This window comes from Nomascus leucogenys, chromosome 2, assembly GCF_006542625.1.
Source record: "Nomascus leucogenys isolate Asia chromosome 2, Asia_NLE_v1, whole genome shotgun sequence".
Classification (NCBI taxonomy): Eukaryota; Metazoa; Chordata; class Mammalia; order Primates; family Hylobatidae; genus Nomascus; species Nomascus leucogenys.
The window spans coordinates 155,775,238-155,803,064 of record NC_044382.1 but is presented as its reverse complement, the minus strand read 5'-3'; the positions used below and the strand labels follow the sequence as shown (position 1 = coordinate 155,803,064).

At 58.9% G+C, this 27,827-nt stretch overlaps 1 protein-coding gene across 2 annotated transcripts; it reads right to left on the bottom strand.

The window, feature by feature from the left end:
• Positions 1-2,731: 2,731 nt before the first annotated feature.
• DPEP1 (dipeptidase 1) lies at positions 2,732-27,493 on the bottom strand. Of its 2 annotated transcripts, none has more exons than XM_030820613.1 (11): positions 20,373-20,551; positions 10,364-10,573; positions 5,151-5,283; positions 4,768-4,900; positions 4,481-4,631; positions 4,230-4,299; positions 3,785-3,961; positions 3,613-3,697; positions 3,458-3,533; positions 3,194-3,329; positions 2,732-3,113 (listed from the first exon to the last, which is right to left on the bottom strand). In XM_030820613.1, exons 2-11 carry the CDS (start codon positions 10,465-10,467, stop codon positions 2,943-2,945), a joined length of 1,236 nt encoding a protein of 411 aa, XP_030676473.1. In that variant the 5' UTR covers positions 10,468-10,573; positions 20,373-20,551; the 3' UTR covers positions 2,732-2,942. The 2 variants fall into 2 exon arrangements, with proteins under 2 accessions (XP_030676473.1, XP_030676479.1); XM_030820619.1 differs by lacking the exon at positions 20,373-20,551 and adding an exon at positions 27,397-27,493 and having other exon boundaries at positions 2,734-3,113.
• Positions 27,494-27,827: the final 334 nt, after the last annotated feature.

Here is a 27,827-nt window from a genome sequence, read left to right as displayed (position 1 = left end):
AAATAATGGCATAAGCTGTCCTCTCTTTCTGTCCACCTTGGCTGCCAAACAGGGAAGGGCCCCCCTGTCCAGTGGACACGTCACTCACATGACCTTATCAATCACTGGAGACAACTCATACACCTTACCCTGCCCCTTTTGCCTTGTATCCAATAAATAACAGTGCAGCCAGGCATTCGGGGCCACTACTGGTCTCCGCGTCTAGGTGGTAGTGGTCCCCTGGGCCCACCTGTCTTTTCTTGTCTGTCTTGTGTCTTTATTTGTATGCTCTCGTCTCCGCACACAAGGAGAAAAACCCACAGACCCTATAGGGCTGGACCCTACAAATACTGTTAATAAAATTAGGCCTAATACCCTTGCAGCCCACCAGGAACCCCCTGAGTCTCCAGTCCCGGACGGAAAACGCCAGGCTGGGAGGGGAACAGACAGGATGATTACTGAGAAGTGGATCCTGGATGATCAGCAGCCAAACTGGGAGGGGAACAGACAGAACAATTATTGATAAGCGCATCCTGGAAGATCAGGACGCGTCCCCTCTGGAGGCTTCAGAGCCACCTGCGGAGGCTGCTGCTCCATGGAAGGGCACAGACCCCAGTGCTCCCTGCTCCTTGACTCAGGGCCTCCAGCCAAAGCCTGGCTGGTGGGGAGTGAAGCCTCACAGCAGCTCCCGGGGACCCTGCCTGCACCACCGATGCTGTGATCACCTCCACCCAGCCTTCTCCCTGCCAAGTCAGATCTGGAAGTGACCTGGGCCCAGTGGCTTCACACTTCTTCACTAAGAGAAGCTGAGGGAGAACTACAGAGCACGTGGGGGCTGTGTGGGAGGTCCCCTCACCCCCAGGGCCCTCCAGGGTGGGGCAGCAGCAGCGTGGGGGGTCCTTTCCTGGCCTGGGTGCATCTCAGGATGAACCCTTGGAGGCCCATATGGGAAGGCACTGAGTCCCAGGCTCCACCGAGGAGGACCTGGTGGTGGGCAGCTGACACCTGGACCATGTCTGTCCCTGTGGTCGGCCTGGTTCTGCTGCCAACAGTGGCAGGGAGCCTGGGGGCCACGCCGATTCAGATCCTGCCTCCGCATTTACCAAAAGAGGCTGGGCTGGGCGCAGCGGCTCACACCTGTGATCCCAGCACTTTGGGAGGCTGAGGTGGGAGGATCACCTGAGTTCAGGGGGTTGGAAACCAGCCTGGCCAACATGGTGAAACCCAGTCTCTACTAAAATTAGCTGGGTGTGGTGGCACACATCTGTAGTCCCAGCTACTCAGGAGGCCAAGGCAGGAGAATTACTCGAACCTGGGAGACGGAGCTGAGATCATGCCACTGCACTCCAGCCTGGGCAGCAAAGCGAGATTCCATCTCAAAAAAAAGGCTGGACAAACAGAGTGGTTCTTCCAGTGTAGGTTCCTGGGCCCTTAGCCATGTTTTCGGAATCATAATGAGCAGAGGTGGTGGTGTGTGTACAGGGGTGGGGTGTGTACAGGAGTGTGGGTGTGTGCACAGTGGTGGGGGTGTGTGCGCAGGGTGGAGTGTGTGTGCAGGGGTGGGGTCTGTGCAGGGGTGTGTACAGGGGTGGGGTGTGTGTGACAGGGGTGGGGTGTGTGTGTGCAGGGGTGGGGTGTGTGTGTGCAGGGGTGTGTGTGTGCAGGGGTGTGTGTGTGCAGGGGTGTGTGTGCAGGGGTGGGGTGTGTGTGCAGGGGTGGGGTGTGTGTGTGCAGGGGTGGGGTGCGTGTGCAGGGGTGGGGTGGTGTGCAGGGGTGGGGTGTGTGCAGGGGTGGGGTGTGTGCAGGGGTGGGGTGTGTGCAGGGGTGGGGTGTGTGTACAGGGGTGGGGTGTGTGTGCAGGGGTGGGGTGTGTGTGCAGGGGTGGGGTGTGTGTGCAGGGGTGGGGTGTGTGTGTGCAGGGGTGGGGTGTGTGTGCAGGGGTGGTGTGTGCAGGGGTGTGTGTGCAGGGGTGTGTGTGCAGGGGTGGGGTGTGTGTGCAGGGGTGTGTGTGTGCAGGGGTGTGTGTGCAGGGGTGTGTGCAGGGTGGGGTGTGTGTGCAGGGGTGGGGGTGTGTGCAGGGGTGGGGGTGTGTGCAGGGGTGGGGTGTGTGCAGGGGTGGGGTGTGTGTGCAGGGGTGGGGTGTGTGTGCAGGGGTGGGGTGTGTGCAGGGTGGTGTGTGCAGGGGTGGGGTGTGTGCAGGGGTGGGGTGTGTGCAGGGGTGGGGTGGTGTGCAGGGGGGGTGTGCAGGGGTGTGTGTGCAGGGTGGGGTGTGTGTGCAGGGGTGGTGTGTGTGCAGGGTGGGGTGTGTGTGCAGGGTGGGGTGTGTGCAGGGTGGGGTCTGTGCAGGGGTGTGTACAGGGGTGGGGTGGTGTGTGCAGGGGTGGGGTGTGTGTGTGCAGGGGTGTGTGTGCAGGGGTGGGGTGTGTGTGTGCAGGGGTGTGTGTGTGCAGGGGTGGGGTGTGTGCAGGGGTGTGTGTGCAGGGGTGGGGTGTGTGCAGGGGTGGGGGTGTGCAGTGGTGTGTGCAGGGGTGGGGTGTGTGCACCAGTGCGGGGCTGGTGGTGGCTACTGGAGCCTAGAATGTGTCCCTAAAGACGCTCAAGGCGCATCCGGACAAAGCCCTCTTCACACCTCCTGAGCCCTTCCGGCCTGGACCAAAGACTCGGGCACTCCTGCGCCCCACGTCCAACCAGGAGCCATTTTCACAAAACGCGCCCCGTCCTGGGCTGGATGCGGACGACACGTACCCCGGGATGTGAAGGGATGGTGCTTTTATTGAGGGCTTACTGTGTGTCTGTCCTGAGCTAACCCCAGGCATCCTGCCCCCCAGGTAAGCCCAGGCGTCCACTCAGGAGACCCTGGTCCTTACATGTGGGCAGCAGGGCTCCTGGCATCTGGAGTCCTGGGCTGGGTGGGTCTTCCCTCAGCTCCGGGAGCCCTAAAGGGAACTCTGGTCTCCCACGTTTCACAGGCGACACATACAGACGATCAGGGGAGCGAGGGAGGCCAGCAGGAGCCCCCACTGGCGATGGGGGCTGGAAGCCCCCGAGGAGTAGCCGTAACGCGTCCTGCAGGAGCCCCCCAGCTCGTCCAGCGGGATGGGCTCCTCCTCGGGGGCCTGTGTGAGGTTGCTGGCCTGGGGACAGACAGACACGGGTGGGGCAGCCTGCCTGCTGGTGGTGGTGAGGGGGACTCAGGTGGCCACCCCATCCTCACCTGCTCCACAGCCTCGAAGACCCTCAGCAGGTTGTCAGCCAGTGCGCCCTTGACCTCCGCCTCCGTCCAGTTCCTCCTGAGCAGCTCGGCGATCAGGTCTGGATACTTGGAGACGTCCTCCAGCCCCTCAGGGACCCTGTGTTGAGGCCAGGAGAACCTGGGCCCCCACACTAGGACACAGGCCCCTCCTCCAGCCGCCTCATCCCTCTGACGGGGTCACGAACCTCCCAGCGCACCCACAGGACAGAGCTCTCACCCCCTTACCTTGGAACACCATCAAAATCCCCACCAAAACCCACGGCTCCGGCTCCTGCCACCTCCTTGATGTGGTCCAGATGGTCTGTCCAGGGAGCAGTGGGTATGGGTCCCGAGTGAGGCCCTCCCCCTTGGGCCCCCTTGGCCGCTCACACCCCACCTACCGGCCACTTGGGACAGGTTGGCCTTGTTGGTGCAGGAAATGTAATTGTTGTAGAAGTTCACCATCACCAGGCTGCCTGTCTGTTTCTGCACAGGAAGGAAGACAGGGGGCAGCTGAGAGCCGGGAGGGCCTGCCCAGGGAGGCGGGGTGGGGGTGGCTCCCTCGGCCCTCACCACCAGCCTCAGGACGTCGTCAGGCACGTTGCGCCGGCTTGCGCACACACTGTAGGCCGAGGAGTGGCTGAAGATGACCGGGGCTCTGGACAGCTGCAGGGTGGCCTTCATGGTGGCCACAGACACGTGAGCCAAGTCGATGAGGACTCCCAGACGGTTCAGCTCCTTCACCACACGCTGGGAAGACAGGGCTCCGTCCACCCTCACAGCCCCCAGGGTCGGGGCTGGGGAGGACGATGGGCTGGACCAGATATGAGTCATCATCCTTCATGGCTGAAAGTCCAGGGCCACTCAGGGCTCAGCACCCACCCTGGGGGGATGGCTGCCAGCTCCATTTTACAGACAAGGACACTGAGGTCCCACGTGTGGAGATGCATCGTTCTGGTCACCCTCCAGGGCCTCTGCCTTCTCCTTGGGGGTGACTGGCCCCTCCCACCCCACTCACCTGCCCAAAGGGTGACAAGCCTTGGCTCTGGGGCTCACTGTCTCCCGTGTCCACCAGCCAGTTGTCAGCCCTGCAGGAACAAAAGGCAGGTGCCCAAGGAGTGAGCGGTGGTCTCGGCCTCCCATCAGCCCAGCAGGCAAGGCCCAGCCTGGGACTCACAGGCAGAGCGGACGGGCTCAGGAGGATGGCAGGGACTGTCTGCCCCTCCCTCTTGACCACAGCCCGGGGGCCTCCCGTGGGGAGTCACGCACCAGGGCGTGTTGCAGTTGTGGGTGAGGGTCAGGTACCGCATGCCCAGCTGATAGAGCGCCCGCAGGACGCCCAGACTGCTGTCAATGGAGTGGCCGCCCTCCACGCCAATCAGGCTGGCCACCTTCCCTTCCCGGAAGGCCTGCCGGATGCCTGTGGGGAGAGTCAGGGTGCAGGGGAGTGGGCACCTGGCGTCTGGAGGGTGAGGTGTCCTGACCAGCACCTGCTGCTCAGGATGAGGGATGGGTGGGAAGATGCAGGACCTGGAGGGCCCAGGTCAGAACCCCACCTGCGCTGCTGGTGACATACAGGAAGGTCTCCGGGTACATCTGGCACATGCGGTGGACCACGTCCATCTGCTCCAGTGTCCTCCGCACGGTGTCTTTGTTCTGGGTGTCGCAGGGCGTGTACACGGACCAGAACTGGGGGCCGCAGGGGGTACCAGGAGCTGATGCAGCCAGGTCTCAACCCACCCCCTACATGCCTGTGGGAGTCTGGTTTCCCACCCCTGGGAAGCCCTCCCTGGGCCTGGGTGTCTGTCTCTACAACAGCCTGTGGCACCGAGGGAGCCTGGAGGAACACCACCACAGGGACGGCCGCACTGTAGCCAGGCCCGAGGTAGGAGACGGGATGACCCCACACAGGGCAAGCGCAAGGCAGGGCAGGCGGTACCTGGCCTCCCACAAAGCCAGCCCTCAGCTTGGGGATGTTGGTGTGTGTGCCGGCCAAGGTGGTCAGGTTGGCCCTCTCGTCCTGCAGCTGGTTGTTGAACATATCCAGCAGCTGCCAGGGGAGGTCATTGTGCCTGGAGTTTGCCGGGGAGAGACCAGGCAGTCAGGGCAGCCACTGGGAACTGGGGGCTTCCGAGCTCCTGGCCTCTGGGCTGCTCTCCCCCCCACTTCCTGCTCCTCACGACGGACGCAGGACTGAAGTCTAGGCCGCAGGGGTGATGGACCACCGGCCACCTGAACACACCTGCGCAGGCTGCGTTTCCCAACTGTGCCTGCCCCCAGGGCAGGGAACCCTGAGCCAGGAGCTCAGGGAGCTGGGTAGCCCATCCCTTCCAGGGCCTTTCTCCTGGAGGAGGCTGGGGGTCGGACACATTGAGGGTGGGACACAAGGAGCCAAATGACCTCAATGGACAAGACTGGAGACGTGGGCGAAGGGGCAAGGGCCTGGGGGTGATACTGTTTCCGAGAGTTTTCAGTTTAAAGATCAAATTGCCTCTTGGGGAATATGGTGGGTGGCTGGGTAATTGGAACAGCCTGACCTTGGGGGGCCTGGGACCCCCCATCCCCCTGGGGAGCAGGGCGTCGAGTACAGGCTTTGGGGGCTACCCAGGCCTCCCTGCTGCCTCTGTCCCCAGGGAAGAGCCCTGCACCCAAACTCCAGTCAGATCCTTCTAAACTTCCAAAGGACTGAGGTTCTCCAACCTTTTCCCAGGAGCTGGTGGTGAGGGCAGGAGCTCTGGTGAGGAAAAAGGAGAAGGAAGGGAAAGGAGAAGGAAGGGGAAAGGAGAAGGAAGGGAAAGGAGAAGGAAGGGAAAGGAGAAGGAAGGGGAAAGGAGAAGGAAGGGAAAGGAGAAGGAAGGGGAACACAGAGGAAGGGGGAGCTGGGGCCGTCAGAGCTGGTGGCTGAGTGAGGGTCTTGGAGGGTCCAAATCCAGCTGCCCAGCAGGGCCTGGCAGAGACCAGGAGCAAAGGGAATCCACTCTCGTTAGGAATGCAATTCTCAGGACGGGCATGGTAGCTCATGCCTGTAATCCAAGCACTTTGGGAGGCTGAGGTGGGCAGATCACGAGGTCAGGAGATCGAGACCATCCTGGCTAACATGGTGAAACCCCGTCTCTACCAAAAATACAAAAATTAGCCGGGCGTGGTGGTGGGTGCCTGTAGTCCCAGCTACTCAGGAGGCTGAGGCAGGAGAATGGCGTGAACCCAGGAGGCGGAGTTTGCAGTGAGCCAAGATTGCACCACTGCACTCCAGCCTGGGTGACAGAGCGAGACTCTCTCCAAAAAAAAAAGAGAGAAAAAAGAAAAAGAGAAGAGAAAAGAAAAAGAAACACAGCTCTAAGGCCAGGGCAGGCTCTGGGCTACGATCTGATCTGTTTCTTTTTTTTTTTTTTTTTTTTGAGACAGAGTCTCGCTCTGTTGCCCAGGCTGGAGTGCAGTGGTGCAATCTCGGCTCACTGCAAGTTCCACCTCCTGGACTCACGCCATTCTCCTGCCTCAGCCTCCCGAGTAGCTGGGACTACAGGCACCCGCCACCACGCCCGTCTAATTTTGTTTTTGTATTTTTAGTAGAGACGGGGTTTCACCGTGTTAGCCAGAATGGTCTCAATCTCCTGACCTCATGATTCGCCCACCTCGGCCTCCCAAAGTGCTGGGATTACAGGCGTGAGCCACCGCGCCCAGCCCTGATCTGTTTCAACCAGCAGATCTGAGTCCCGGGACCGACCAGGCCCGACTGCAGCCCCAGACAGCCCTCGTCCCTCATCCTGTGACTCAGAGGCTGTGAGGAGGATGGGAAGGGGCTGAGGCCTGACCCCCGACCCTGGGGAATGCTCGGGGTTCCCCTTCCCCGTCACTGGGTCTGGGACCTCAGTCTCCTTCCTGTAATGTAGGCTGCACCCCTGTCTCGGCCTCACAAGGGACTGCCTTGTTACGGTGTGTGCTGGCACGAGGCCGCAGGGGCCTCTACACATGCAGTTTCCAGACCGCCCCTCTATGCCTCAGTTCCCCCATCTGTAACATGAGGGTGTCTTGGTGCCTTCCTTGGAGGACAGCTCCCTCTGTGCCTCAGTTTCCCCATCTGTAACATGAGGGTGTCTTGGTGCCTTCCTTGGAGGGCAGCTGGGAGAGGCAGATGAGTAACTGTTAATCATTTCCAGCTGTGGGCTCTGCTCTCCGTGACCCAGCTGAAATCTATGTGCCCGCAATGAACTTTTCCAAGGCAAATGCACCCACAGAGCTCCTCAGGGGAAACAAGGGGAGGGTTCTGCCCTTCCTGGGTCCCAGTCGTTCCTGGCCTCCCCTGGGCTGGTGCCCCCAAGCCCAGCCTGGCACACTTTCCGGCCCCAGCCCCGGGCGGATGGGCGGGCGCACGCCTGATGCTGGTGTGAGTCTCTCCCAAAGCTTCTGCGACAACGAGGTTGTCTCTGGCCACAGCTAGTCCACATGACAGCCTGGGCTGGCACGCGCCTCTCCCCAGCCCTCGGAGCTGAGTGGGTGCTCAGGACCCACTTGCTGAGAGAACCATGAGCTCCAGCCAGGGACCCTGCCCGGGCGGCAGCCTCATCGCTGGGTGCAGCCCTACACTGGGCACTGTCCTGGGCGGGGCTGGGCAGGGCTCCCAGGAGACTTTACTCCTTGGCCTGAGGACGCCAGCGGCCCATCTCAGACATTAGCCTAGGATGTAGGGATTCCCAGGACCCTAGGAGCCGCCCCTGGAGGGAGAGCCTGCAACGGGGCAGCTCTCTGCTCTCCCCTCTCTCCTCCTCCTGCAGCCCCTCCTTCCTTTGTTCTTTTTGAGACAGGGTCTCACTCTGCTGCCCAGGCTGGAGGGCAGGGGTGCAATCACAGCTCACTGCAGCCCCCAACCTTCTGGGCTCAAGCAGTCCTCCCACCTCAGTCTCCCAAAGTGCTGGGACCACACGTGTGAGCCACCGCGCCCCGCCATCCCTCTCCACTCTTGCTGGAGAAAACCATGAGAAGGTGGGGCCTCTGGTTTCTCAGTGGGACCGAGGCCCTGCCTGCTTCATGGCCAGGGCAAACTGCAGTTCTGCAGCTAATCAGACCCACCCTCCTTATCTGTGCAGCTGGGGCAGTGCCCTTAGCTGGGATATGGAATCTGGCATCCTGCTCCAAGGAGTGCTAGAAAGAGCTGGAAAAGTGGCAAGCACACACTCAGGCAGCTGTTTGTCGGGAGACTGCTGGCTGCCCCCGGGACCCATTCTCCTCCTTTTCCTTTGTAACTTTAAAACCCCTCATTTTTAGTGGGCACACAGCCATTTGGGTTGAAGATACTTCATGCCCCTGTGTCGCTGGTCGTGGCCAAGGGATGAAGGTGGGTCCTGTAACGGCTTCTAAGAACTGACCCCTGGCCAGGCACGGTGGCTCACGCCTGCAATCCCAGCACTTTGGGAGGCCGAGGCGGGCAGATCACTTGAGGTCAGGAGTTTGAGACCAGCCTGGCCAACATGGTGAAACCCCGTCTCTACTAAAAATACGGAAAAAATTAGCCGGGCATGGTGGCGGGTGCCTGTAATCCCAGCTACTTGGGAGGCTGAGGCAGGAGAATTGCTTAAATCCAAGAGGCAGAGGTTGCAGCGAGCAGAGATCACGCCACTGCACTCCAGCCTGGGTGACAGGTGACAGAGTGAGACTCTGTCTCAAAACAAAACAAAACAAAACAAAAACCTGACCCTGACAGTCACCTGCTGCTTGTCCTTTTCCCCTTCTTTATGTCTCCCTCCTCCCTGCTGGCCGGCATGCAGATGTGAGGGCTGGAGTTGGCATGACCATTTTAAACCATGAGGATGCACGGGACCACCCTCTGCCCCCTTTCTGGAGCTGCCTCTGCTCCCTTAAGTTTTTTTAATTTGAGATGGAGTCTCACTCTGTTGCCCAGGCTGGAGTGCAGTGGCCCGATCTCGGCTCACTGCAGCCTCCGCCTCCCGAGTTCAAGTGATTCTCCTGCCTCAGCCTCCTGAGTAGCTGGGACTACAGGCATGCACCACCATGCCTGGCTAATATTTTTGTATTTTTAGTAGAGACAGGGTTTCGCCATGTTGGCCAGGCTGGTCTCGAACTCCTGACCTCAGGTGATCCGCCCACCTAGGCCTCCCAAAGTGCTGGGATTCCAGGCGTAAACTGCCCAGCCCGGCCTGTTTCCTGAAGTTCTTAGGCAACAAGACATTGGGTTTCCCTGCTTTTTTCAGAGTTTTTCCCCAACAAAACCCAGAGGCATCTTCCAGGTGGAGACACCGTGCCAGACACAGGGCGGACTCAGTGACCCTCCCACCCCAACGCGGAGTCAGTGTGGACCCTGATCTGAGTCTGGCGCCTGGAAGCAGGAGGCCTCCATGGTGACCCAGTGTCGGGGCACCAGGCCAGGAAGGGGCGGGGAGGAGGGTCGGACACCCGGGCAGTGGAGATCTCCGCCCTGTGGAGGTCAGGACAGAAGCAGGTGACCCAGGCGCCCCAGCAAGGTGGGGGTGGGGGCCGGGTGGGCACACAGCACAGCACAGGCAGGGGCCCCAGTGGCATGGGCCTTCCCTGGGGAGAAGGCAGGCCGGGGGGAGTGGGGAGAGAGCCAAAAGGACGCCGGCTGAGAGGGCCTGAGGGTGCCACCCGCACCTGCCGCTTTCGGGAGAAGCTGAGGCACAGGGAGAGATTGGGGCGCAGGGCCTCAGCGTCCCCAGGCCCACACCTCACTCTGAGCTTCGGGGTTAGGGAGTGGGGCCTTGCCTCCTTCCTGCCCGGTCCCTGCAGACCTTCATCTGCTGCAGTCTTTGGGGGCCCTGAGAGACCCCACAAAGCAGCAGGGGCCAGGAAAGGGCAAGGGCCCAGCACCGTCGCAGAAACTGAAACTGAAATTGAGCCCGAAGCCAAGCGCACACGAGTCTCAGGCCCGGCTCCCCCAGCCCCAACTCCCCAGGCCAAACTCCCCCAGCCCCGGCTCCCCCAGCCCCGGCTCCCCAGCCCCGGCACCCCCCAGCCCCAGCACCCCCAGCCCCGGCTCCCCCAGCCCCGGCACCCCCCAGCCCCAGCACCCCCAGCCCCGGCTCCCCCAGCCCCGGCACCCCCCAGCCCCAGCACCCCCAGCCCCGGCTCCCCCAGCCCCAGTTCTGGTTCCCTAAGCACCTGGCTTAGGTGAGCACTCACCCATCAATGACAGGGGAGTCCCTCATGATCCTCTCTGCCTCGTCCCGAAAGAAGTCTGCAGTGCAGACGGCCACAAGGGGCCAGAGCCACCACTGGGTCCACATGGCGGGGTCCCCGGGGACCTGCGTGCACTGCTGCCCTGGTGCCGCTGTGCTGGCCTTGCCAGCCCGTGCAGAAGGATGAGCTTCAGGCTGTGAGGAGCCACTCTACCTGCCAGGAGAGGCACCAGAGGTGTGGGTGGAAATGATGATAGCTGGCTGCTCTCCTGTTTATAGCTTCCGATGTTCAATAAGTAACCAGCACATTCCCCACCACGGTGGGTAGGATGGAAGGCCGGACACCCAATGACTGGGTGTTGCTGTCTGGGCTAGGCAGAGGCATAGTAAGAAGCTGAAATCCCAGACCCAGGGGTGGGGCTAGAGCCCAGATGAAAGGACAGCATGCTGAGAGCAGGCCCGGGTGAGTGGTGAGTGGCTGTCGGCTCTCGCTGTGCTGCTGTTATTACTACCACCTCCCTCAGGACCCGGGGGCCTAGATCTGCAAGCAAGAAAACAGTCATTCAAACAGTGCATTCTCATAAAGCACCTCTTTCCACATAAAAATCATCTTACATGACTTGCCATAGGGGATAAACATTAGGGCATTCCAGGAAGCTGCTGCACAGCCAGGTGTGCCCCTGGCGCCTGCCCTAATGCTGACGGGTCTGCACCCCCGGCCTGCAGCCCTCCAGCATCACAGGGACCCACACTCCAGCTACAGAGCGTCAGGCCAAGTAGCTGGACACGTCCTTAGAACCAGGGCCTTTCTAGGACTTGGCAGAGCACACTCAAGTAGCCCGGGGGCTCCTGGGAACGCAGTTCCCAGATGGTGCCCTGACGGAAGAATCTCAATCCCAGAGCTGGGCAGTGTCTCGGGTTCTGGGGGACAGTGGGCTGAGCACTGGGGCTAAACCAGGCCTGCTGGGAGGACCAGGAGGGAAAACTGGTCAGAGGTTTCGCAGGGTGGGGGGAGGCCGGCAGGGAAGGAGGATCGTCCTGGCTGGAGGGCAGTGGCTCCATCTCTCACTGCAGCCTGCACCTCCCAGGCCCAAGCAGTCCTCCTGCCTGAGCCTCCTGAGTAGCTGGCACCACAGGCGTGCACCATCACGCCTGGCTAAATTTTGTATTTTTTTGTAGAGACAGGGTCTTCCCCACGTTTCCCAGGCTGGTGTCGAACTCCTGGCCTCAAGCAATCTGCCTGCTGTGGCCTCTCAAACTGCGGGGATTACAGGCATGAGCCACCATGCCCAGGTCATGATAAATAGTATTTTCATTCAACATTTTAAAAAAATCAGAGTTCATGTAAAAAAATCCATAATGAACAAAGTATAAAGCTTTAAAATAGCTGGGCACGGTGGTTCACGCCTATAATCCCAGCACTTTGGGAGGCTGAAGCGGATGGATCACTTGAGGTCAGGAGTTCAAGACAAGCTTGGCCAATATGGTGAAACCCTCCCTCTACTAAAAAGACAAAAATTAGCTGGGTGTGGTGGTGTGCACCTGTAGTCCCAGCTACTCAGGAGGCTGAGGCAGGAGAATTACTTGAACCTGGGAGGTGGAGGTTGCTGTGAGCCAAGATCATGCCACCGCACTCCAGCCTGGGCAACAGATCAAGACTCCACCTCAGAAAAACAAACACACAAAACACAAAACTTCCCACAAACCTTTAAAATAAAGACAGACCCAATATTCTAATTTTTCCTTTTGCCCTCAGCTCCAATACTAGCCACACAGCCGTGGCCTCTGAGAATATCCACACAGCCCTGGACTCTGCGAACATCCATGTTCTGCTTGTCGCTTCAGAGGCAGAAACTGGGTGACAGGAGAGCATTTCCAAAGCACCACACCCCCTCGGGGCCACTAAGGAGAGAACTCGAGGCCACTGTATTCGTCCATTTTCACACTGCTATAAAGAAATACCCTTTGGGGGCTGGGCAAGGTGGCTCACACCTGTAATCCCAGCACTGTGGGAGGCTGAGGTGGGCGGATCGCCTGAGGTCAGGAGTTCGAGATCAGCCTGGGCAACTCGGTGAAACCCCGTCTCTACTAAAAATACAAAATTAGCCGGGCGTGGTGGTGCACGCCTGTAATCCCAGCCACTCGGGAGGCTGAGGCAGGAGAATCACTTGAATCCAGGAGGCGGTGGATGCGATGAGCCGTGATCGCGCCATTACACTCCAGCCTGGGCAACAAGAGTAAATCTCTGTCTCACCAAAAAAAAAAGAAAGAAAGAAAGAAAGAAATATCTTTTGTGGCCGGGCACGGTGGCTCACGCCTGTAATCCCAGCACTGTGGGAGGCTGAGGCGGGCAGATCACGAGGTCAGGAGATCGAGACCATCCTGGCTAACATGGTGAAACCCCATCTCTACCAAAAATACAAAAAATTAGCTGGGCGTGGTGGCGGGCGCCTGGAGTCCTAGCTACTCGGGAGGCTGATGCAGGAGAACGATGGGAACCTAGGAGGCAGAGCTTGCAGTGAGCCGAGATTGCACCACTGCACTCCTGCCTGGGCGAAAGAGCAAGACTCTGTCTCAAAAAAAAAACAAAAAAGCGGCGCGGTGGCTCAAGCCTGTATCCCAGCACTTTGGAGGCCGAGGGGGGATCACGAGGCAGGAGATCGAGACCATCCTGCTAACAGGGTGAAACCCGCTCTACTAAAAATACAAAAATTAGCCGGGGTGGGGGCGCTGTAGTCCAGCTACTCGGGAGGCTGAGGAGGAGAATGGCGTGAACCCGGGAGGCGGAGCTGCAGTGAGCCGAGATCGCGCCACTGCACTCCAGCCTGGGGGACAGAGCAAGACTCCGTCTCAAAAAAAAAAAAAAAAAAAAAAAAAAAAACAAAAAAAAAAACAAAAAAAAAAAAAAAAAAAAAAAAAAAACCACCCTTTGGGAGGCCAAAGCAGGAGGATCACGAGGTCAGGAGTTCGAGACCAGCCTGACCAACATGGTGAAACCCCTTCTCTACTAAAAATACAAAAATGCACTGGGCATGGTGGCCCATGCCCATAATCCCAGCTACTTGGAGGCTTTTTGAGGAGAATTGCTTGAACCTGGGAGGCGGAGGTTGCAGTGAGCTGAGATTGCAACACTGCACTCCAGCCTGGATGGCAGAGCAAGACTCCGCCTCAAAAAAAAAAAAATGAAAAAAGATAGAAATATCCAAGACTGGGTTCTCCTGTCCTTCCTTTCCTTCCCTTCCCCTCCTTCCTCTCTCTCTCTCCTTTCTCTCTCTGTGACAGAGTCTCAATAGGTCACCCGGGCTGGAGTGCGGTGGTGCAATCTCGGCTCATGGCAACCTCTGCCTCAACTGATTCTCCTGCCTTAGCCTCCGGAGTAGCTGGGATTACAGGCGCGCATCACACCCAGCTAATTTTTTTTGTATTTTTATTAGAGACAGGGTTTCACCATGTTGGTCAGGCTGGTCTCGAACTCCTGACCTAAAATAATGTGCCCTCCTCCGTCTCCCACAGTGCTGGGATTACAGGCATGAGCCACCATGCCAGGCCTCACACCTGACTTTTTTTTTTTTTTTTTTTTGAGATGGAGTCTCGCTCTGTTTTCCAGGCTGGAGTGCAGTGGCGCGATCTCGGCTCACTGCAAGCTCTGCCTCCCCGGTTCACGCCATTCTCCGGCCTCACCCTCCAGAGTAGCTGGGACTACAGGCGTCCGCGATCACACCCGGCTAATTTTTTTGTATTTTTAGTAGAGACGGGGTTTCACCGTGTTAGCCAGGATGGCCTCGATCTCCTGACCTCATGATCCACCCACCTCGGCCTCCCAAAGTGCTGGGATTATAAGTGTGAGCCACCATGCCTGGCCCCACATCTGATTTTTTATTTTTACTAGAGACGGTTTCACCATGTTCGCCAGGGTGGTCTCAAACTCCTGACTTCAAGTGATCCACCTGCCTTGGCCTCCCAAGCTGTTGAGATTACAGGCATGAGCCACCTCGCCTGGCCAAGACTGGGTAATTTACAAATGAAAAAACCCTCCATTGACTCACAGTTCCGCATGGCTGGGGAGGCCTCAGGAAAATTACAATCATGGCCGAAGGCAAAGGGAGGCAAGGCATGTCTTAAACGGAAGCAGAGGAGAGAGTTTGAGGGGGGGACTGCCAAACACTTTTAAAAACCAGATCTTTGGCCGCCCAAACTTTGAGAGGCCGAGGCGGGTGGATCACCTGAGGTCCGGAGTTCGAGACCAGCCTGACCAACATGGAGAAACCCCATCTCTACTAAAAATACAAAATTAGCCGGGCGTGCTGGTGCACGCCTGTAATCCCAGCTACTTGGGAGGCTGAGGCAGAATTGCTTGAACCCAGGAGGTGGAGGTTGCAGTGAGCCAAGATTGTGCCATTGCACTCCAGCCTGGGCAACAAGAGTGAAACTCCATCTTAAAAACCACCACCACCACCCACCACCACCAACAACAACACAGAGATCTTGTGAGAACTTGCTCGCTACCACGAGAACATGGGGTGAACGGCCCCACGATGCACTCACCTCCAGCGGGTCTCTCCCTTGACACGTGGGGATTATAATCTGAGATGAGATTTGGGTGGGGAAACACAGCCAAACCGTATCACTCAGCTCCACCATTCAGGGCCCAGTGTAACATGAAAATGCGGCGCCTTATTCAAACATCGCAAGAATCTCAGGGCCTCACAGTGGCGGGAGGACGGGGGACAGGTAGAGGGAGGTGCACGTCTTCTGCGCACCAGACCGGGGTCGAAAGCCATGCGTGGACTGCATTTCGCAGCGTTTCTGAGGCTCAAAGCCACTGACTTAATTCAACATGAGGGCATCCTGGGGGTTGGGCAGGCCCCGTGGCCTGGTAGGCTGTGGGTTCCCATCTCACGACCACTGTTCAAGGGCAGCGTGGGTGAGCTGGTTCAATTTCTCAGCCTCAGTCTCTTCGTCTGTAAAGTAGAAGTCACGGAGGGTACCTATTTTACGACAGTCCCGCTGTGAGCACAAAGGCACCAGCTACTCAGAACCACCCTCGGATTAAGGTAGTCGCCTTAAACCTGTCTTTTCCATGGGGTTTTATAGTTTGTCCCAGAGTTTCCAGTTGCCTTTCTTCTCCTGCCCTACACTGGGTGCCCTTATCTTCCCTCTTCCAAGCTCTGGACTCTGCAACCTCCCTCCCTGACCCCAGAGCCTGCCCTGCTCCAACCTGCTACTCCCAGCCTGGAATCTCACGGCTCACCTAATGCCTGCACCGTAGGTCTTCCACCTTTATTTGGGTTATACTCCTGATAGAGTTTGAATGTTTGTCCAGATCTCACGTGGAAATTGGATCCCAGTTGGGAGGTTTTGTGTCGTAGGGATGGGCCAGTTCTAGAGGGAATGAGTTCGTTTGGAAGAGAACCGACCCTTAAAACGAGCTGGTACCTCCCCCCTCACTCTCTGGCTCCCTCTCTGCACGTGATGCCTGGGAGCAGGAGAATAGGGTCTGGGAGCAGGGAACTTAGGCCAATTCGTGCTGAATCAAGGAAAAACAGTGAGACCTGGGGCAGGGAATGGAACGCTAATTTGTGCTGACTTCCTAAAAGAGAAAACACCAAGGTCAGCGGGGGAGAGTCCGAGGCCAATGCACGCTGAATCCAGGAAAAACTTCCAGGTCTGGGGCAAGGAACCCAGGGCCAAGTAACACCAGCTTCCAAAAGCTACACCCTAAGGAAAGGCCCCACGCCCAGTAGCAAAGGATCAAAGGCTGCTCTCCTACAGCCCCCACCACCATGTCCCAGAAGGAAAGGAAAGTGCTGTGGACGGGCCGCCGGCCACCCTTTCATCTGCAGACACCAGTTTACCTCAGCCTTTCATTAGCCACGGACCAAATCTTTCATCCAGATAAGGAATATAGGAACCATGAAAGGTGCCCTTAAGACCCAGAAAACTGGCCGGGGGTGTGGCTCACACCTGTCATCCCAGCACTTTGGGAGGGCAGGGCGGGTGGATGACCTGAGGCCGGGAGTTTAAGACCAGCCTGGCCAACAAGGAGAAACCCCATCTCTACTAAAAACACAAAAATTAGCTGGGCCTGGTGGCAGGTGCCTGTCATCCTAGCTACTGGGGAGGCCGAGGCTGGAGAATCGCTTGAACCTGGGAGGCGGAAGCTGCAGTGAGCCGAGATGGCGCCATTGCACTCCAGCCCGGGCGACAGGGCGAGACTCCCTCTCATAAAAAAAAAAAAAAAAAACCAGAAAACTACGTAACAGCGCCCACCCCCACCCCACTCCCGACCTTTCTCGCTCTAATAAATCCCTGCTTTCGCTGCTTTCTTCCCGTGTTTTGTTCGTTACTTTGTACGTTTTGTCTACTTCTTTGTTCAAACTCCGAAGACATGGACAATTACACTCCAGGCCATCCTTCCCGTGACACCTGCTCCCTCCCCTTCTGCCGTGATGAGAGGTTCCCGGGGTCCTCACCAAAGGCAGATGCTGCTGCCACGCTTCCCGTACAGCCCCCACAACCATGAGCCAAATCCACCCCTTTTCTTTATAGATGACCCAGCCTCGGGGATTTCTTTGGAGCAGTGCAAAGCAGACTAAACCCTATTCCGTTAGAGTGGGCCCCACAACCACTCCCTAGCAGCGGGTCTGCGGGAATTCACTCCCCAGTCCTCCCGTCTGTCTTTATTCTGCCCTCATCAGTAGTTTCTCTGGATGCGCACTTTGGACGGTAAACCTTTTTCCCTCAGGAGGTGACCGTGCCGCAGTCCGTCTGTGCACGCGTGGTTGGTGGGTGGCACATTGCGCCCGGCTGTGTGTGGGCAACCGCTCTTCCCTCCAGCTCTGGAGCCGCCTCTTTCCTCGGAGCGTGGCGACTTCTCAGCCACGTGCTTTAGTGTGAGGCTTTACTTTTCACTCCCTGGAGCGCTCCCTCTGCCTCCTCTCCAGGGAATTTCCAGTCGCCGGTATCCCTCTTCTTCCCCTCCTTTCTGAGCTCTGTCTGGCCAGGCCTCCGGGACTGTCTGAGCTTCCTTTCTGCCTCCTGTGCCGGGTTTCCTCCTGCTTCCCCTGCACACTCCATTTCCTCTGTTTTGTCTCCAGCATGGTTCTTCCGTGTTTTCTTGGGGTTGTGCGACTGGTCTCCGGAGGGTGGTTTCCAAGGTTTGCTGTGTTCTTTCCCACCCCGCTCCCATCAGGGAGGCAGAGCTGCTTGGAGTCAGCTACACTCTGTTCTCTTCTGTGGTTTACCAAACGGAATGCAGACGCGTCTCCCATTGTTCATCTGGACCTTTTGTTGCGTTTGCAGACATCCCTCGGCAGCTGGTAATCTTTGTCACTTCAAATTTCATATTTAAAAATAAAGCCACAGCAAGGTGGGCAGTGCCGTATGTGTGAGCGGGCTCTCGACCCCAGGCTTTGCGTGGGGCGAGCTCCGGAGATGCCCAGTTACCAGGGGCCTTGAAGCCGGAATGCATGAGCACTTTTTTTTTTTTTTTTAAGAGATGGGGTCTTGCGATGCTGCCCAGGCTGGACTCCAACTCCCAGGCTCAAGCGATCCTCCCACCTCAGCCTCCCAAGTAGCTGGGTCCACAGCAGCTCCTTTTAAAGTAACTGCCACCACGCGCAGCAGCATTTTTAAAATAGCTACCTCGATTCTCAAAAACATGTTTAGGGAAGGGCCTCCTGACCTTCCTCTGGCTGTGGGGGGTTAGGGTGGTGTGTCTGTCTGGGTGGTCCTGGGGCCAGTTCGTCCAACTGGGAACAAACCCCGACCTCAGCGTCTTCCTCACTCCCGGCCCATCGTGCCTGCGACGTCTGAGCTGAGCTCCTCTCTGGCTCCCTGGTCTCTCGCTGGAACACCCTGGAATGTTCCCAATGAGGACCCCTAGTCCACCTCACAGACACGCTCTTCCATTCACCTCCTCATTCCCAGAAATGGGTCAGAATCTTTGCCTGCAGCAGAGACTTTCTACTGTCTGACGAGTGTGTTATTCTTTTTTTTTTTTTTTTTTTTTGAGACAGAGTCTCACTGTGTCACCCAGGCTGGAGTGCAATGGTGCGATCTCGGCTCACTGCAACCTCCACCTCCTGGGTTGAAGCGATTCTCCTGCCTCAGCCTCCCAAGTAGCTGTGATTACAGGCACCTGCCACCACGCCCAGCTAATTTTTGTATTTTTAGTAGAGACAGGATTTCACCATGTTGGCCAGGACGGTCTCGAACCCCTGACCTCATGATCCACCCACCTCGGCCTCCCGAAGTGCTGGGATTGCAGGTGTGAGCCACCGTGCCTGGCCCGAGTGTGTGATTCTTTTCTAATTCCTTTCCTCTCACTTTCGTGGACAGGAGCAGGAAGAAATGCTGTGCCTTACTTCACATCTTGACACACAAGGTGCAGCCGGCAGAGTCGTGGTGGGAAAGGCTCAGGGTGTGTTTAATTCTGTTTCCTCCACCGGTTCTGTTTGTGCATCTTTCACGTCTCCGACTGACCAGGGTCCTTTGTCCTACCCAGGCCCTCCTGCCTCTCCCCTCTCCTGGCCATAGTGAGGCTTAGGGAGAGAGCTGGGGTTAGTAGTCCTGGCCCGGAAAGTTAATGTTTAGAGAAGCGTTGCTAGAAGACCCCTGGGTGTGGGAGCAGTGCTCTGTGAAGAGGGTGGGCTCCTGCATGAGAGTCCTGGGTCAATCCCCAGAGATGGATACACCGAGGCCCCACCCCACACGCCCTCCTCACAGGGTGGTGCTGACTCGGCTGTGTCGAGAGGCAGGTGACAGCCTCGACAGTGACGTCTCTGTTTCCACCCAGCTCTGTCTCCCAGAACCACACAGAAGCTCCATCCACAGCCAACATGCAGACGCCACCACGGCCATATCGGATGTTACCACTTCTGCATAAGTAGCCACAGGCAATGCGGACCTACCCACGCCCCCCACACACAGATCACCGCAGACGAGAACACCTGGACGCATCCCACGCCCACATGGTCAGATACGTCCACGTACCTAGAACAGACACGTGCAGACTTTCCCACGTGATGAGTAAACGCACAGATACCTACACATGTGCACACAGACACACGTACATGCACAGATGAGCCGCACACATGCACCTGCTCACATGAGCCCTTCCTTGCATGTGCGAGGGACGGGAGCCCACACTCAGCATGGGGCCCATTTGACCACCCACAGGGCCTGGCACAGGGGCCCCCAAATAAGCCTTGAGGAAGGAACGTCGGGAGCCTGTGGCTCCATGGGGAGCCCGGCCCTGTCTCTCTCCGTGGGAGGCCCCGGTGGCTCACAGCAGGCTCAGCAGCCCCAGACTCTCTCTTCTGGCTCCTGACCAGGCTGATGTCTGCACTGGGGGAGTCCACAGGCCCCTCAACCTGCAGGCCCAGCCGTAAGGCCGGCACCCCACTTCTGCCCCCAACGCCTCCCTCCCAGCGTCCAGCCCACCCTGAGGCTGGTGGCTTCCCCGCATCCCTCCTCACCCTGCCCAGGCCCCTCATGGCTGCCCCCACCACTTTGACCCCCACAGCCCACATCTGCACCAGGGCGCAGGCTCTTCCTCCCAGTGAATCCCAGTGAAGCACCTCTCAGGGACTCCCCAACAGGCTCCTGGCTCCCATGAGGTCAGGGCCCCTCAGCCTGGCCTCGCCACCCTCCCTACCCCATCCTTCAGACACAGTCACCCCAGAGGCCACCCTCTCACCCCTGCCTGGAGCTGAGGCCCCCCCAATTCCATCCTCTGAGACCCTCACCCTTCACTGTCTGTGATGGCACGAGCTGAGGCCCCCCCTCCCGGTTCCATCCTCTGAGACCCTCACCCTTCGCTGCCCGTGATGGCACTCCATGCTATGCTGTGGGCGCCAACTCTCTGAGGTTCTCCCTCACTGATGGTGGATTGCAGGCAGTAAGAGAGGAGAGGGGCTTTCCGCCCTCATTACAGCCCTGGGCCTCAACGTGGCTCCACGCTCCCCAAAACCACAACCCCCGGCTCCTGGCTCTCCGCTCCCCGGACTCACCACGCGCAGCGCGGCCGGACAGGGTGCCGAGTACCTCGGCTCAGCCACTCCAGGCCCAGGGAGACAGATCCGCCTCCTGCCTCTCAGGTCACCAGGTTTTCAAGTTCAGTCCTGCCACCCACGGAGCTCTCCAGCTACAAAACAGCCACCTCCTTAAGAGAGGGCCTGCACAGTACCCCAGGGAGAGCCGGGCTAAAGCCTCACACATGTCAGCTGGTTCTTGTTTCCGAAGATACACATGCCCTCAGTGAGGCCTTGAGCATCCGGCCAGCCCAGGGGCTTCTGGGACTCTCCGTCCCAGGCCAGGCAGGAGAACTTGTGCTGGGTGATCACCCTTCGAGGCCCCCCAGGCAGTAGTGTAGGCTATCTGCCCCAGGCGGCAGCAGGTTGAGAAATGGAGAGAAGGGGGCCTGGGAGCTTGGGCCCACCCCAACGAGCCCAGAGAGTCTCAAGGGGCTGGGGGTCCCAGGCCGTGTGTTCACTCCCCATTGGCAGACCCCAGCCACCTCCCTGACTCCCTCAGGGACACTGACCCTGGCCCCGGAGTTGGGACAAACTCCGTCCTCAGTTTCTTTATCTGTAAGTGCGATGGGTTGATCTCCCTCCATCCCCAGCCACAATCAAGGATTGGAATGTCCTCTGGCAAAGCCACAGGGGCTTTCGAAATCCAAGGAGGGTCTGCGTGTGGACCACACTGAGCTGGAGACCAGGCTTACTTTGGAATTCTGAGGTTGCAGCGGGATGGGGGCATCCTCAGTAGGTTCAAGCATGCGGGGGAGGCCAGGCCTGTCCATGACCCCACCCGGGGGGGTGGTGACCCAGGGCTGCTGCTGGGCCAGTCACATGGGCCCTTGGAGTCTGACATCTTCAGGCAGCCAATGGTGGGGAGCAGTGGGAGGAAGAGTGGGGGTTGCAGAGAGGGGAGTGGCGGGGGGCACAGGGGGCTGCAAGGAGGGCAGCGGGGGGAGCAGGGGGCTGCAGGGAGGGGAGGGGGGCACAGGGGCTGCAGGGGGGGGGGGGGGCAGGGGGCTGCAGGGAGGGGAGCGGGGGGGAGCAGGGGGCTGTAGGGAGGGGACCGGGGGGAGCAGGGGGCTGCAGGGAGGGGACCGGGGGGAGCAGGGGGCTGCAGGGAGGGGACCGGGGGGTGCAGGGGGCTGCAGGGAGGGGAGCGGGGGGAGCAGGGGGCTGCAGGGAGGGGACCGGGGGGAGCAGGGGGCTGCAGGGAGGGGACCGGGGGGCAGGGGGCTGCAGGGAGGGGAGCGGGGGGGAGCAGGGGGCTGCAGGGAGGGACCGGGGGGCGCAGGGGGCTGCAGGGAGGGGACCGGGGGGAGCAGGGGGCTGCAGGGAGGGGACCGGGGGCTGCAGGGGGCTGCAGGGAGGGGAGCGGGGGGGAGCAGGGGGCTGCAGGGAGGGGACCGGGGAGCAGGGGCTGCAGGGAGGGGACCGGGGGTGCAGGGGACTGCAGGGAGGGGACGGGGGGTGCAGGGGGCTGCAGGGAGGGGAGCGGGGGAGCAGGGCGCTGCAGGGAGGGGAGCAGGGGGTGCAGGGGGGCTGCAGGGAGGGGAGCAGGGGGTGCAGGGGGCCTGCAGGGAGGGGAGCAGGGGGCTGCAGAGGGGGAGCAGGGTGGGCAACCCTCCAGAAGCCAAAGGTAGACAGTGCTCGTGGGATGTGCACATGTACAGAGCAAAATAAAACCAGTTTTGTGCAGGGTTCCCACTGTTCTGGTGAGAATAAAATAAATATTAATCTATAAGTTACAAAATGTGAATTGTGCAACTTTGCCCGGGGAACAGCGCAGCAATCACTTAAGCTCAGGAGTCTCAGACCAGCCAGGGCAACCGAAGGAGACCTCGTCTCTACAAACATAAAGAAACTAGCCAGGCTGCTGTGTGCCTGCAGTCACAGTTACTTGGGAAGCTGAGGTGGGAAGATTGACTGAGCCTGGGAGGTTGAGGCTGCACTCCAGCCTCGGCAACACAGTGAGATCCTGTCTCAAAAGTAAATACATAAATAAACAATGTAGGCCAGACCTGGTGGTTTATGCCTGTGATCCCAGCACTTTGGGTGGCCAAGGTGGGAGGATCGCTTGAGACCAGGAGTTTGAGACCACCCTGGGCAACATAGGGAGATTCCCATCTCTACAAAAAACACAAAAATTAGCCAAGCGTCGTGGCACGCACTTGTGGTCTTGGCTACATAGGAGACCGAGGCAGGAGGATGGCTTGAGTCCAGGAGGTTTAAGCTACAGTGAGCCGTGATCCTACCACTGCACTCTAGCCCGGGTGACAGAGCAAGACCTTGTCAAGATGGATAAACAAACTAATAAATTAATTAAAATAAAAATGCGAATTGTACAATTTTGCTGACTCTGCATGAGTTAAATCCTATTCTATCTGCATTTCAGCCAAGCATTACACAATATGAAGATGAATGGTAAATACATGCTAATAATTTAAAATTTTAATTTTTCTGGACTTAGAATGGTGGTTTTTATTTTTATTTATTTATTTTTTGAGACTGAGTCTCGCTCTATTGCCCAGGCTGGAGTGCGGGGGCACAATCTCAGCTCACTGCAACCTCCGCCTCCCAGGTACAAGTGATTCTTGTGCCTCAGCCTCCCGAGTAGCTGTGATTACAGGTGTGCACCACCACACACAGCTAATTTTTGTATTTTTAGTAGAGATGGGGTTTTACCATGTTGGCCAGGCTGGTCTCAAACTCCTGACCTCAAATGACCTGCCCATCTTGGCCTCCCAAAGTGCTGGGATTACAGCCCTGAGCCACCATGCCCGGCCTCCCACAGTGCTGGGATTACAGGTGTGAGCCACCACGCCGGGCCACCTTCCAGCATTTCTAGGCACAGACTGGCACAGGTGTGGGCTCCTGTGCTTTGCCTGTTGTTGGCTTTCTGTTGACCAGATGGCCTGGAGACCTCTTGGAGTGGATGTTTCCACCTCATTCTCTGTAACATGTGCACAAGCCTCAGAGCTCATGTTAGCTGAGCAATTCCTCCACACAGGCACTGTGCAGAGGGAGCTCCCGAGGCCTCGTGAGGCAGGAGCGCTTTCCCCTCACCTCTCAGGGCCCTGAGCCTTGGTGCCTGCCTCCTTCTCCCACCTCCACTCAGCTCAGCCACGAGTCTTCGGTGTCCCCAGGGCTTCACGTGAGAGCCCCAAGCACCCCATCTCTCTGCCACTCCCTCTCCTTTGTTCTAGCTCCACCCTGTCTTGACTCCTGGCAATTCTAATAAAACAGAATTGTCCCCAACCCTAGCCAAGCAATTCCCTGACCTGTAATGACCTGTGCTACCCTCACCTTTCTCGGATGGGGCCAGACCTTTACTGCAGTCCCATCACCCCACCCCTCCCTTCCCCTTCTGCTCCAGGGCCTGCCCAGGACCTCCAGCCTCCTGCCCCATTCTCTGCTAGACTCCATCATCCCCTGTGGAGCCGCCACACCGCTCAGTAAAACCTGCCCGCTTCCTACCTGCTTCCCGGCCACTTCCTGCCTGCTTCCCGGCCGCTTCCTGGCTGCTCTCTGCCTGCTTCCCGGCCGCTTCCTGCTCGCTTCCTGGCTGCTTCCCGGCCGCTTCCTGCTCGCTTCCTGCCCGCTTCCTGGTCACTTCCTGGCCGCTCTCTACCTGCTTCCCGGCCGCTTCCCGGCCACTTCCTGCCAGCGTGCATTTGCACTGCCCTTCGCGGAGTGTGCTGAGGGGAGAAGGCCCAGCCGTTCCGATCTGCGCTACTTTGAATTCCTCATCACAAATCTCAAGCCACCCGGAAATCCTGCTGCAGGTCCCAGTGCCGGAACCAGAAGCATCCGCGCCATCCGGGAACATTCCGGTGGAGCGATCACCCTGTCCTCGAGGTCAGCCGCACACGCTGGGTCTTCACCGCCCCGGGGATGCGGGTGTCTCATGGCGACCCCGTCCTCCATCCAAGGACCCCTCGTGGCACAGCCCTGAGCACAGCCGCTGTCTCCCCTCCTTTCCGCCCGTCGCTCTGATCCTCTCACAGCAGGCTGGGCCATACTGCTCCCTGAAACTGTGCTCGGTCAGCCCCCGGAGTGGGTGACCCCAGAACCCGCTGCGTGGTTCCTTCCAGGACACAGGTCCCAGCCTCTCCTGTTTCGTCTACACTGGCTACCTGGGTGGGCTTGTCTGTTTCTGGGTTCTGAGCCCTATCCCCACAGCACTGACTCCCCCACCCACCTGAACCCCCAGCCCGGCCCCCAAAGCCCCATAGACCCAGCCTCCCGCTGCGCACCCAGCTGGAGTTCAGGGAGCATTTTAAATTCTTTTATTTTTTTTTTTTGAGATGAAGTCTTGCTCTGTCGCCCAGGCTGGAGTGCAGTGGTGTGATCTCAGCTCACTGAAACCTCTGCCTCCCAGGTTCAAGTAATTCTCCTGCCTGGGGACAGGAGGCCTGGGGACAGGACACGTAGGGGACGCCTGAGCCCTGCGCCTTTGGCCCTCAGTATCTGTGAAATGGGCCTGTGAAAGGGGTGGACACTCAGAGGCCAGGGCGGGCCGTGGGGCTTTGTCCCCCTCCAGACGGCCTACTCCTGTCCAATTCACACCCCACCTGCCAGCCAGGACAGCGGGACCCCAGTGTTGACCGCCTGCCTGGCTGCTGCAGCTGCTGCCCTCTGGTGGCCAAATCCCAACGTGCCTCCGTGGGGCCGGTTCACGGCGCCAGTTCCCTGGGGCCTCGCGGGGCCCTGCAAGGCGGGGTCCTGGGGGCTCACTTCACCCAAGAACCAGCTGCTCCTCCCTCAGGGTGGGCTCCGCCTGTGGGCTCTGAAGACCTGGGAAGGCTGAGCAGGTGCTCGGAGCCACCACTGCCTCCATGGGTGTCCTGCCCTTTAACCCACACCCTCGCCCCCGAGACCAAGGCTGCTGTTACCCCTGTCTCCTATCTTGGAAACTGAGGTAGAGAAGACAGGTCCAGCCCGCCTGGCTCATGGGAGGTGGAGCCGGGATGTACGCACAGGACACAGGTCCAGACACTCCAGAGCTGCGTATAAATCGGCACCACTGCCCTGCGAGGCCTGCCTACCTGCTCCGTCCCCAGTGGGAGCTGGGAGCCTCAGCCCCACCTGTGAGGCCACCCCTCAGGGCCAGCTCTGAGAGACCGCTTTGAGGCTCAGTGTCCGTCCACTGCAGCCGACGTCCCCCTGAAGCTGCTCGCAGGGACTGAGGGACCCTCCCCATCTGCTCCTGGCCTCTGTCTGGAGATTTGTCAGTCAAAGCTGACCTTTTGTGGACGAGGAGACTGAGGCCCAGCGGGAGGTATTTTAGACACTTACATGTTTGGAGGCCCTGGATGCCCCTTCCACCCATGACACCCACTGAGCTTCTCCATGGGGTCAGACGCCAATCAGCAAGAGTTCACCAAGAGATGTGGAGGCTACCAGACCCCCACCATGAAAAGACCTTTGCTGTATAAGAGCCATTGGCTGAAGGAGGGTCCGCCCTTCGCTATCCCAGCCGCAGCTCCAGGCTCCAACTTCCCCCTGTGCCCAAGGCTTTCTCTCTAGAATGTCCTATGCTAACCCTGAAGCTCCCCCCACCCTACCCGGGGGGCAGATTTTTCTTTTATTTTTTTGGATACGGAGTCTCGCTCTGTCGCCCAGGCTGGAGTGCAGTGGCGCGATCTCGGCTCACCGCAACCTCCGCCTCCCGGGTTCACGCCATTCTCCTGCCTTAGCCTCCTGAGCAGCTGGGACTACAGGTGCCCGTCACCACGCCTGGCTAATTTTTTGTATTTTTTAGTAGAGACGAGATTTCACCGTGTTAGCCAGGATGGTCTCGATCTGCTGACCTTGTGATCCACCCGCCTTGGCTTCCCAAAGTGCTGGGATTACAGGCGTGAGCCACCGTGCCCGGCCACAGCTTTGATTTTCATTCAGCAAATCCTTTCCACCTGGAAGGAAAATGTGGGGCTGGACAACGGGCCCTGCTCTCAGCTGGGCAGGGAGGCAGGTGACTGTGCAGAGAATTCCAGAACAGAGAGTAAGTCCCGGTGCTCCTCACACAGCCTCTGAGAACTCTTCTGGAGGAAGGGGCATGTGAGCTGAGTCCCAAGGCTGCCTAGGACTGCGGCGGGCGCCGCAAGGAAGGAACAGCCGGCACAGTGTACAAGTGGGGGTGTGGGGCCTCTGGAGGGCCTGGCGTGTCCAGACCTCATCCTAGGGACCACGGGGCGGGCTAGTGGGAGGACAGCGGCGGGTCCGAGAGCAGCTCTCCCACCTCGAGTCCCAGGAAGCCACCGTGTCCTGCCCTGCACGCCTGGTCCCAGCCTCCTAGAATCCCAGGAAGCCGCCGCGTCCCCTGCCCGGCCACCTGGTGCCAGCCTCCTAGAATCCCAGGAAGCCGCCGCGTCCCCTGCCCTGCACGCCTGGTGCCAGCCTCCTAGAATCCCAGGAAGCCGCCGCGTCCCCTGCCCCGCATGCCTGGTGCCAGCCTGCTAGAATCCCAGGAAGCCGCCGCGTCCCCTGCCCCGCATGCCTGGTGCCAGCCTGCTAGAATCCCAGGAAGCCGCCGCGTCCCCTGCCCCGCATGCCTGGTGCCAGCCTGCTAGAATCCCAGGAAGCCGCCGCGTCCCCTGCCCCGCACACCTGGTCCCAGCTTCCACCCGCAGTGGCGCCCTGGGGTCCCCGGGCCTGCACCACCCCAGGTGGGCACCCCAGTGCCTTGGCGCACAGACTCCCCAGCCCACTCACCCTGGCCTCTGCGATGCAGACTTGCTCCCCAGCAGGGCCCGGCACAGGCAGCTCCCACGCCAGGCTCACAGCTGGGCTGGCCCTACCCGGCCACCTGCTGCCCCTCCCAGGCCCCTCCTCAGGAAGGTGAAACTGCCCCATTTCCTGCAGGAACCCTGTGTTCTCTGAAAGTAGAAAGAGGAGGGAAATGGAGGAGGGGAGGGGAAGGTTGGAGAGAAAGGGCCAGGGGTCGGAAGGAAGGGCTGGAGGAGGGACAGAGGAGGAGGGAACTTTGCTCCAGGAGATGGCTCTGCGTCCTGACCTCCCCCAAAGCTAGAAACTTCTTCAGCAGCTTCCGCATTTCCTGAGAGTGCCCCGAGATGTCCTGGCAGTGTTCTTCCCTCATGTGTGGACATGCCACCTCCCAGCCAGGGAAGTGCGTGCACAGCCGTGCTGCTCAGCTCTTAGAGAATGCTATACATCAGCACACATAAGCCATCTGTGTCCTTTCTCTTATGCATTTTAGTTGTGAAAATACAACATGTATACCAACAGGACATATAGGTGTTGGGAAAAAGCTGAGTGTTGGGAGGGAAACTGAGGCAGGGCTTGCTAATGTCTTTTGGAATGTGTCTAAGACTTGCTGGCTCTTGCTTCTAGCCCTCCTACGCCTCCATTCCCATTATCTCAAGTAGCAGAACATGCTCCATATAAATGCTAAACTGTCACAGCTGTAAATCATGTGCTTAATGC

What these genes read in the sequence shown, in the direction of transcription:
- DPEP1 (XM_030820619.1), bottom strand. Translation starts at nt 10,467, where the DNA reads ATGTGGACCCAGTGGTGGCTCTGGCCCCTTGTGGCCGTCTGCACTGCA. An exon ending in CAACCTGTCCCAAGTGGCCG is followed by an intron (nt 3,534 to 3,612) that starts GTAGGTGGGGTG and finishes CTCCCTGGACAG; the next exon opens with ACCATCTGGACCACATCAAG. An exon ending in GATTTTGATGGTGTTCCAAG is followed by an intron (nt 3,330 to 3,457) that starts GTAAGGGGGTGA and finishes GCCTCAACACAG; the next exon opens with GGTCCCTGAGGGGCTGGAGG.